We start from the raw sequence: 10494 nt of genomic DNA, 5'->3' as shown, positions 1-10494 counted from the left end.
CCGGAACACATCGGCACACCGAATGGCATTTCTGCTGATTTAACCTTTAACAATTGGATGTTTTTTTTCAGTTTGAGTGCCACAATTAATAGACAACTAGCAGCAGATCACCCACAAAAGCAAGACACGTTTGAATATTTGTAAATATGTATTTGGAGCAGGATTACAAGACGGAAATAACACACATTGCCTTAAAAGTGATGGACGTCTGTAGAAAAAAAAAGAATAAACCATTTAAACTGGTGTAACGAGGATATCTGACTCAAGTAAATTTCCATAGTGTACAAAACCTTTGCAAGAAATAAAACGGCCACAAAGACTGCAGATGTAACATTTATCAAAAGAGATACTCCCCCAGTAACAAAGAAATCTGGTTATGTAAAATCCAACACAAAATGTACACATAAATATGCAGCGGTATCAAGCGCTCTTCGTGTGTAATCCTTCAAACATCCACAAGGCGTCACTGCAACACATGGATGAAAACCATGTATTCCGATGGTACTAGGTTTCACGCACCATAAGTAGTGATTCACTTCGAGAAAATATTTTTAGGACCATCATAAACCTGAAATATGAAAAATAGCACTTGTGCAATTAACAGTTTTGTATTTTTCATGCAGGGTTTTTTTCTTTTTTTGCGAAAGGAGATGTGATATGAAAATGTCAGAAATAGAGAAATATCTACAAAACGATTTCACTGCTAGAAAACATATTTGAAAACAGCGCAGCCAAAAATGACATGTTCAATAAAGAGAAATGTAATGTCATTATGTACTTAAAAATGTAGGCTCCTGCTGCAGCGTAACATTTTCATGCAAACAGCATAGTCTTTAGAAAATGATGTCAAGGGAAAAAAAAGACATGGTAAGTCTATGCATAATCTTAAAAACCGTCTTCTCATAGTGGTACGCCACAAGGTCAGGGCGAAATGAAACAATCACTGACGGCTCAAAAGAGAGCGTAGCGTAGTTGGAACATAAACAAAAGTAGTGAAACATGCAGGTTATAATGCGACATGTGGAGACAGGTAAACTTGGTCAGCAGGTTTTTGGCTCTTTTGTCAGGCTCATGAGAAACTGTGGGAAAGAACATAATTAGGCAATTCTATCAGGTATACATCCCACTGCTGCACAAGTTGAGTTTGAATTGTTTTGCGTCACTGGTTTTAACTTCAAGCTGGTTTGACTCTCAAAGTTCTCTGCACTGAGGTTATTTATTATATACAGTATTATTACTTTTTAGTGACAGACACAGGATTATGAATGGATGATGAGAAATAACAAAGGCCTTTGGGTGTTTTTAATATAAAGCAGGCTGAAAGATAGCCTCATTTTGTGCTATATCAGGAAAGAGGACTGTTAAATAAATAAAGCAGCTGCGGGGGAAATAGCTATCATAAAGAAAACACAAAAATCCTCCGAAGACTCGCAGAGCGCAATACAACTTGGATTCAGAGACTGTATTGAGCCTGATATATTCAATAAGTTAACGCTCAAAAGTGTGCCCTAACAGCACAGAGGTCCAAATACTAACAAAAGGCAAATCAACAGTCTTGTCAAACAGATTAGTAAAGCCAGGCTGAGTCACAGATTCAGCAATGAGAAAGTCGTGCTCCAACTGAACTCCCACTTACTCAGAGAAATGTATCAAAAAGTGAAACAACAACTAAGGCATTTCGAAAGAGAGAACTGTATATCTGAAGGGTTTGTAATGTAATTCCTACAAATGTGCTGAAACACATCAAGATGATATTTCCGCCAGACGCTGGAGTAGAGTGGAGAAGCCAGCCGCTTGCTGGGATAGCTCAGCAACACGGTCCACCATCTCCTGAGTAGCAGACACTGAAGGATAGTTCTGGGCAGCACCTTTTGTTGCCACGACAACTGACTTTAACGCCTGACAGAGTCGTCCTCCAGAGGTTGTGATCTTGGAGAGAAAAAAAAAAAGTTTATGACATGAGAGCAAAGGACTTTTCTGCAGTTACGCTGAAAATAAAAATAAAAAATAAAAAAATTGTAACATATTGCATCTATTGAGGGAGTATATGTATATATTTCAGTCAGTGATTCAGGAACACATCTTTATTTTTTGCTACGTCAGATTTTAACACTGGTAACAATGTCCACAGGAAAGGACGACAATTAGAATGTAAAATCCAGAAGATAATACCTTCGCTCGGAGGTCAGCAGAGGTGAGGAGACGAGATAGTGTGTCCCCAATAAACACTAGTTTGTGAGCTGTCACAATCAGACTCTTTCCTCTCGCAACAAACACTCTGGGAGGCTGATTCCCCTGCACGCTGGTGAAGAGCACGTCGATGGCGTCTGCCAAGCAAGAAAGATGTGCTAGGCTCTGAGACGAGTAGAAGGACAACAGCTCTGAGTCCTCCAGGGACAGGGACACTGGCAGAGGTGGCGATGGGGTCAGCTGCAGAAACAAATGTTACTAATAAATGTACATTAACTGGGCACTAATGTACATCAAACTCAAAGAATCAAAATAACTTCATCTGCTTTTTTGTACTGTCATTGTTTCAGTCATATGGCAACAACAATTGAAAAGTTGGAGAGAAAACAGTTTGCTACTTTAAAAGAAAACAAATACCACTAATGACACAACTGTGGTTAGTATAAGCCTGGCTTTTGGCCACTACACCCTTAACACATACTGCTTAGTGTGTTTTCTTTGAGAGCAAAAATAATACTGGAATAAAGACTGTTTTTCCAGGTTAACCATTAACTAAATAACTATATTTGGCCAGACAGCACAGAACCAACTGGTAAATATTTAACTTCAGACAAAGTCAAAAAAAAATTGCTGCATGTGTCCTTGTGTAAAGTGCGCCTTGTTTTAAAGAATGACTGTGATTTCTGTTGCTTATTGTGCTGTGGTCTTCAATCTATGACAGGGAAGACTGTTGCGGATTACAAGTGACTTCTTGTCGTCTGTCTGGCGTAACCATGGAATCGGCTAAGGAGTCAGAAAATGCAGGCGGCTATAATGACCATGACATCAGTCTCCAGCAGATGGGCTAAATTAATAGACAATTCACAATAGCATTGCTATTCAACTCTTGAAATATGGGAAATGGAATTGGTAAACTTCAGAATATTAACACAAGGAGAAGACGGCTTTAGCCCCGTTAAGGAGCCAAAGATCCTCTTCTGTACCAACATCTTTTATTAGTAAACAGAGCACGCAGTGAGGAGGACGAATCAATGACTCATCTGTGCGGACTTGCTTGTGTGCGTTTCTGTACTACCAAACACTCTGCAAGCGGCCTGATGTGGGCTAGCAGGAGAGGACCGACTTCTTCATGAAAAGGTAAAATTATAGAGAAGACCTACCCTTGACTCTGCAGTGATGGTTTGCCCATTCTGAGCCAGACCAATAGGAGGTGGATCAGGTTTTCCCTACAGGGGAAGGAAAAGAACACAGAGCATCCTCATTAAGCCAGAAATATAAAATGTAGTTAGTGAAAAGTGGACTAAAAGCGAGGACAAAAACAACTCATGACGTCCAGCTCTATCAAAGTAATAATGATAATAATTCATTCAAATTCAGCTAACCTGCAATTTGACATATCCAACACTGTCCCCAGTTGGTACAGCAATTGGTATGGGTGTTAAACCAATCCCTGCATATTCGTTGCTCGGGTCGTCTTCTTCGCCCGACCCCACGGTCATGGTCACAGGAGCCGTAGTGGAAGGTAATGGGAAGGTTGGTTGAGGCGTGGGGGGCAATGGTCTTTCTTGGATCCAGCTACCTTTACGTGAGCCCATTCCACCTCCAGATGACTTCCCATCAGGGACTGGTAGCGCTGGCAGAGGCCTGCGCGAAAGGGATTCTTGGGATGGCAGGCGTGGGCGGCTCTGGACTTGCAACAGCATTGAGCTCTCTTCAAGAGAACGATGAACCAGGGACAAAAGTCCTTCCGAGGGAGGAGCATTGCCGATGGCCGACAGAGCCGGCAAGAGATCAGACAAGCGAGCCCAAGCCTGCTGTAGCGGCGGCGGAGGATCCCCAGAGTGACTAGCTTTCCAGGTAGAAAGAATTTCAGCCAGTGATGTTGCCAGGTCCCGCGATGACAACATGGAAGGCGAGCACGAGGCCATGCTCAGCACTGAGTGCACCAGACTGCAGAGGGAAGATCTCCACTGAATGTCACCAGAGCCGTTGCTCGAAACGGAGAGCCGACGGGTGGAAGTAGAAGAGGATGATGAAGAGTGAGGCAGGACTTCAGCAATCAGAGCAGGCATGTCATATATGCCTCCATCCGTCTCAGTAGTGTCCTGCTGCTGGTCTCCAGTGCTGGCTCGTTTCTCACAGCTGGGAACACGGTACAACTGGCCGATCACAACGGCATCTTCACTCAAAAGGCTGGTCATGGACTCCCCTGGACCTGAAGGGACACCCGGTAGTGTAGGAACGCTGTAAACATCATCATCGTCCACATCACAGCCGTTGCGTGGAGGATCTGCCGCGCACACATTCAGTGTTATAGCTGGAACATCGTACACCTGAGAAGAGAAAGGAAGATAGTAAAATGGAGGATTTAAAAAAAAAGCAACCCAAAATCCTGCCACATAATCAGATTCAAACTATTTTAAGAAAAGAAAGGACCTCTGTTGCTGCTGAAAGTAGGTGATAGGCACCCTTCATTTCGGTGACCTGATTCAACTTAGTCCAATTTGGTCCTGAAAATTCACTGATTTTTGTTGAGGCTCATGCCCTCAAGCATATGAAAAATTATAAATATGTTGGTTAGTTTTGACCTTAGCTGCAATAAAGGCCATTATGAAGCTCATAGAAGACTGACTCCCGGACAAAATAATTATTTAATGCCTCTACGGCCTCAACAACAAAGCTGTTGGGTAGAGGTATCAAAATAAAGAAAGAAAGAATAACTGTCATTGCGATTTGATTTTTGTTGCAATATATTGCGAAGAATTCCCACCAGTTAACTTAAGTTTGGAATTTGGAAAAAACTGTGACAAATTGACAAATTGGCAAGTAGATAAAAATAATGAAAATATAGGAAATAAACGAGAAAAAAATTAAAAGTTACTGTGTAATTCAGTTACCAAGGAGAGTGCATGCAAAGTGAGTTCCCTTTAAGCAACTCTGGACTTCGCCTATCATCTGTTCCTTGAACTGTACTTGCGTCGTTCTATTGCGCTCTGCGAGCGACTCAAAACATTTGTCATGTTTACCACGGGCTGTGGCGATAACAGCCAGGCATGGTCGGATCACCTATCAGAATAGATGATCCAAAATAGTTCCATATTTCTGACTATTTTCTTTTGGGGATTTTACACTCATCCCTCGCAGGGTCATTCTCCCGCTCTTCCTTCACCTGCTGCATGAACAGAGGGGGACAGGGGCTGCCTCAGAGCTGGTGGCTCAATGACCAGTACTGACAAACCTTCACATTGAAGTATCTCAGTGATACTTAAATTGATGAGGTGAAATAAAAGTTGAAAAACCAGGGGAAAAAAAAGGACAATATCACACTGCCAGGGGATGTGACAATCACACACATAATGACGCTGTTTTAAGCCATTGGCGAGCAACCCGAGAGGAAATACACAAAACGGTGAGTTTGACCTCTTTCTGACGATAAAAGATGGAACACAAAAAAGACCCCCCACCCGAAGCTTACATTTTGATGTATTTAGCCCTGATGTTTGTTATGAATGTATTTATTTTGTTCCGTTTTCCTTAGTGGTGTGACTCAGTAGTCTGTACACCATGTAAAGCTGCAAATAAACCAAAATTATAATATGAACTATGATCATAAGAAACAACCAAAAATGAAATGGTCATAATTTGAACATAAAAAGACAGATAATGAGTGAGATACTAAATATTTAAGACATTAGGAAGATATTAAAACATCAATCAAATGTCTGCAATACTAGAAAGTACATGTCTTCATAACCAAAGCAATGGATAAAAAAAGGAAAGAAAACCTTTCACAAAAAAGTTATTTAGTAGAGCCCACTTCAGAGTCCATTTGTGAAACCGAGAACTCACAGGAGCTCCCATGGGCCCAATGAGTTCCAGCTCATAATGTCTGGAAATGTGGCGTGCATCCCCACAGGGATTCAATCATAAATGTACAGTGTGTTCATATGGATGTATCAAAGGCTTCTGACCTAGTCAGCCAGGACTGAGACGCATCTGTGACCCCATTAACACTCGCATGTGGTAGCAAGTAGTCCACTGAGGGTGAGCGGAAAACACCAGCCAACAGCTGGCACATGCTTAAGTAGCATTAAAGAGAAACCACAGGGGGAAGGGTGGCAGTGCTGTGGCCTTGGCATGGCCCTGACAGTTGGGTGTGACCAGGAGAAAATAGCACCAGCATATGGACTGGAAAGACAGGCTCCCACAGCACAGAGACAGGTGTGGCCTCATATTGGGGGGTAGGGACAGGAGAAACAGGCAGGGATGTGGGAAAATGGTGACAGGCTGTTTGATAGTCATCTAATCGGGATTTTTGCCCTTGTTCAGACTTGTCACATTAGTCATGAAAAATAAAGAAGTGCAAGAGCCACTTTTTTAATAAGAATTTTCATTGACTGCACGAACAAATAAAATCAGCTGTTGCCAGTTCCTGCATAAAATAAACTCAAAAACAAACCCTTGAGCCCTAAATTGAGAATGCCAGACATACATGAAAGGAAAGAAAACATATGTATCCTATTTGAACTGGTATTGTTTTCATGTTTTTTTTTTTTTTTACCTCAGTCTCAGATTCAACTTGTGGTGGGACACAACGTGGTGTGTCATAAATGCCATCATCCTCTACGACATCAGGTACACGGCATTGCCATCTTCCAATCGGAGGAGTGTCATACACCTGCAGGAACAACGACAGTCGATTTATTTTCATTCATTTATTTCCCGTAACAATAACAAGAGGGCTAGGGGAAAACATTAACACAATGAAAGCGACATCAGCAATACTAAATTAATAATTTCACTGAAAACGGTCACATTTCAGCAAGCCAGGGCACGCCATACAGGAGAGCATGTCTTCCAAGTACTCCTTAAAATCATCATGCTACTCTGCTGTCCACACAAAATAAATACTTCTGACTTCTTTTATAAAATTTTGCAAAACTTCCTCAAACATTTGCATATGAAGGTCCTTATTTAATTGCAAATTGTATTTTAATGCAAACCAATTCCAATTTTCCTGTTGAGGTTAAAAACAGTAGCAATGTATCAGTTCAAATGAAAACAGAGTAGTGTTAAGTCTAGTCAGCTGACTTGATCAGTCCTGTCACACACTAATCAATTCAACCAACACTCACATCAATAAATCACCTGAGAGGTTCTCATATTTTATAAGCATCGATGGATTTGCAATCGCAGGCCTTGGCTGAGGGAGCTGACTTGCATATCCGTCCATTATGCCATTTAGATGGCAGTAAGGGTGCACATTGTGTCCCTGGCAATTTGAGCAATTAACATGGTGCGTTCTCCGTGACGTCAGTGAATGAAATCCACTAACCCCAAGTGATATGTTTTTGCTCACAATGAGTTTTTTTGTCCAACAGTTTCTATTCATAGCTTTGAACTTCTTAATAGAACAACTTCACTTGGAAAACACATTAGGAAAGATGAGGAGTGGAAGCACAGCAACAGACTCACAAGCACTTGTTTAAGAGCCCTAACAGTAAACAACAGGTGACAGATTTTAGCACAGAAGGTGAAGGCTTTGAATCCACCTAAGACTCTTAAGGCAATAAACCTCAGTGAGCAAGGGACTAGTACTACAGGTCCAACTGCTTGCTTTAGATTAAAGCGTGTGCTGTTCACATACCTGTTCATCCACAGGATCAGAATCTTTATTTTCCTCTTTGTCCTGTGGCACCCTGCTGTTCTTGTCCAGTCCGTTACTCTTCGGTTCATTCTTGGACTGCAGGGTCGGTTTATGCTCTTCCTGTTGCAGGGCAGTAGCAGAACCCTGATCTGAGACCTTTGGAGCGTTGCTAGTGTCAGATGATGAGGCTGCAGTTGGCTGCTGCACATCTTTTCGAGTGACACCCCTCACAGGAGGTGCCGGTGGAGGAGGTTTGCGGGCAAAATTTGGTGATCCTGGAACTCTCCCCTGCCCTGCTCTGACCAGCAAAGGAGAACCCCGATGGGCAAGACCAGGTTTGCCTCGGATAGCAGCAGTGTTGGGTGACGCACCCTTGAGCAGTGGTCTTGGGGACGCCTGAGGAGTGGTTGTCTGGCATGGATGCTGATGATTAGAAACACTAACTGGAGTTTTTTGCAGATTTGCCCCCACAGAGCTTGGTGTTTGATACACTCCAGGTATTTCCTGTGGTGCACTGGATGCTCCATTAGGAATCACAGCAGTAGTAGCCAGTACTCCACCAGTTGGGGCCTGATAAACGCCTTCACCAGCTAGGGGTGTGCCCTTTGGAACCAAGTAACAGTCATCTGAGTTTTCTGTTGGTATTGCTTCTCTGGGGACAAGATAGGTAGTCTCACTGGCCTCCTCACTTGCTCTTGGAAGACCGCTTGGTGCTAGATACACAGACTCTGTCTGGACTAAGCTGCCAGGTTGCCTGGCATGCTGAGCTGCTGAAGGTAATGGGCTTACTGGACTTTGATAAACACTTCCTGTTACTTCGGTCCCTCTTCCTCGAAGAGATGGCGATCGAGGCCTCCCAACCACACCAAGATCCCAGTCAGGCCTGGGTCGGGTGCCAGAGCTGGAGTGTGAGCGAGGACGGCCACCTTCAACTCTTCGGAGCTCCTCATGCCTGGATGCTGCTCCACGGCCCTCACCTGCACTCGGTGGTGAGCGATAGACGCCATCCAAGTCCTCTGCACTACTGCTGACAACACTCCGGGTTAAAGGGGATCCTGGCGTGAGGTACACTATGTCAGAATTTGGTGGAGGAGCAGTCTGAAGAAGACGAAGGCGATTTGCAGGGGCGATGCCCTGTCTTCCATGGAGAGAGCACAGCCACCATCCAGGTCCACCGCTCTGCTCTTGTTCGAGAACCATGAGGATGTCCCCCTTCCGAAAAGCTAACTCCTCTGGACTCTCAGCTGTGTTGTCGAACAACGCCTTTGCCAAGACCGTCTGAAAAGATCACAGTATCTTAAATTGTAAACACAGTACACCCACATACGCCATCGCCTGCACAGGGCACTAAGAACTTTGACAAGAAAACACATGGTGTTCATTGGTAAGAAGCTTGTTTGTAGCCTTCAGTTGTTTAGTTGTTAGCTTTTGGTTGACAACCACTTTTGGGGGAAGCTTTAACGAAAATAAAAACAGCAGATAGAAGGAAGGGAACTGGGGGAAAATGTACAGACGAGCATGGTGAAAAAGTCTGAATTTTAATCTGAGTCAAAATATCAAGCAGAAAATGTTAGAGTGGATCAATGATCAAATGGACACAAGGGCTTAATGGTAATGAGCGGGATGAGAGGGAGGGGGAGGGGATAAGAGCCACATCTGTCCCTTGCAGTTTAGGGTTTAATTGCCAACCTAAAGCCAGGGAGCCAGCCCCCTTTCATTTTCTAAACACACCCCCGGGGAGAGCGGGGCACCATAGAACCATGTGGGACCATCAATACAACAGTAGCGGAGTCAATGAAGATTCTATTTGAAATGTTGTTAGATATTATCTGAAGTTGGAATCTCCTGAAGCATTAAATGTTTTGATCCCCATCAATGCTCACAAAACGCATGATAAAAAACGATATGCTTACCGATACAGACATGGCGGTGGAGTTTTCAGTTGTGCTTCAAGAGAAACTATCACTATAAGTGTCCTGGTTGCACGTCAGGTCACCCATCTAGATCCTTCGGGCTCACATGGACGTCTTGGTGCATAGAGAATCTTGGTACGGAGGAACAGCTGAGTCGGGACTCATCTTCAAATACACAGCCGAATACCACGATAAATAAACCCAGACATTTGCAGACAAAGACTTTCACAAGCATGCGCATAAAAAGAAAACGATGAGGCACGCACACCCTGGACCGTTTTATCACACCATCAGATTGATTTAAGCTAATAGTAGCTTAGCATGGGTCAGACTTGAGGTGCATGTAGCTCGATTCAATTTAAATCAAAATATTGTGTTAAGAAACCCACTGTGGTTAAATAACCAATGAGATGTATTCAAATCTTCCTCCAGCATCGTTCCCAGTATGCGGCCTCGAGTCTCAGATTACAGAGCCAGCGAGATGGATAATGCTCGTTATTTCCATAAATCGCTAACATACAGTTCAAAACAAAGACGGCAGCCGCTAAAAGCCACCAGAGCGAATTAGCATGCCTAGGTCGTCATAGCGCATTAATATGTTACCTTGCTTTAGCGTGCGCTCCGTCAAACTTAGCACAGACAGCCAGCGATACGTAAAATCACTTCTTTTCGTGCGTGAAAATCGCTGGCCATCGGCTTTCGATCATCTTCGGCGATGACAACAACACTTTCTCCGCCTACGCC

General features: G+C 43.4%; 1 protein-coding gene across 1 annotated transcript; it reads right to left on the bottom strand.

The window, feature by feature from the left end:
- Positions 1-153: 153 nt before the first annotated feature.
- Positions 154-10465, bottom strand: efs (embryonal Fyn-associated substrate). Its single transcript, XM_053861126.1, has 8 exons — positions 10354-10465; positions 9751-9915; positions 7838-9115; positions 6752-6868; positions 3573-4523; positions 3351-3416; positions 2173-2430; positions 154-1929 (listed from the first exon to the last, which is right to left on the bottom strand). The coding sequence occupies exons 2-8, from the start codon at positions 9760-9762 to the stop codon at positions 1744-1746; spliced, it is 2868 nt and encodes a 955-aa protein (XP_053717101.1). The 5' UTR covers positions 9763-9915; positions 10354-10465; the 3' UTR covers positions 154-1743.
- Between the last annotated feature and the right edge of the window lie 29 nt (positions 10466-10494).

The sequence above is a fragment of the Synchiropus splendidus genome, chromosome 3, assembly GCF_027744825.2.
Source record: "Synchiropus splendidus isolate RoL2022-P1 chromosome 3, RoL_Sspl_1.0, whole genome shotgun sequence".
Lineage (NCBI taxonomy): Eukaryota > Metazoa > Chordata > Actinopteri > Syngnathiformes > Callionymidae > Synchiropus > Synchiropus splendidus.
Note: the sequence above shows the minus strand (reverse complement) of the source record. Positions and strands in the feature narration are given on the sequence as shown.

Bases quoted from the DNA above. Each gene is read 5' to 3' on its own strand.
- efs (XM_053861126.1), bottom strand. The intron at 6,869-7,837 runs GTATGTGAACAG...TTGTTCCTGCAG, and splicing joins CTGATCCTGTGGATGAACAG to GTGTATGACACTCCTCCGAT. The intron at 2,431-3,350 runs GTAGGTCTTCTC...TTGTTTCTGCAG, and splicing joins CCATCACTGCAGAGTCAAGG to CTGACCCCATCGCCACCTCT.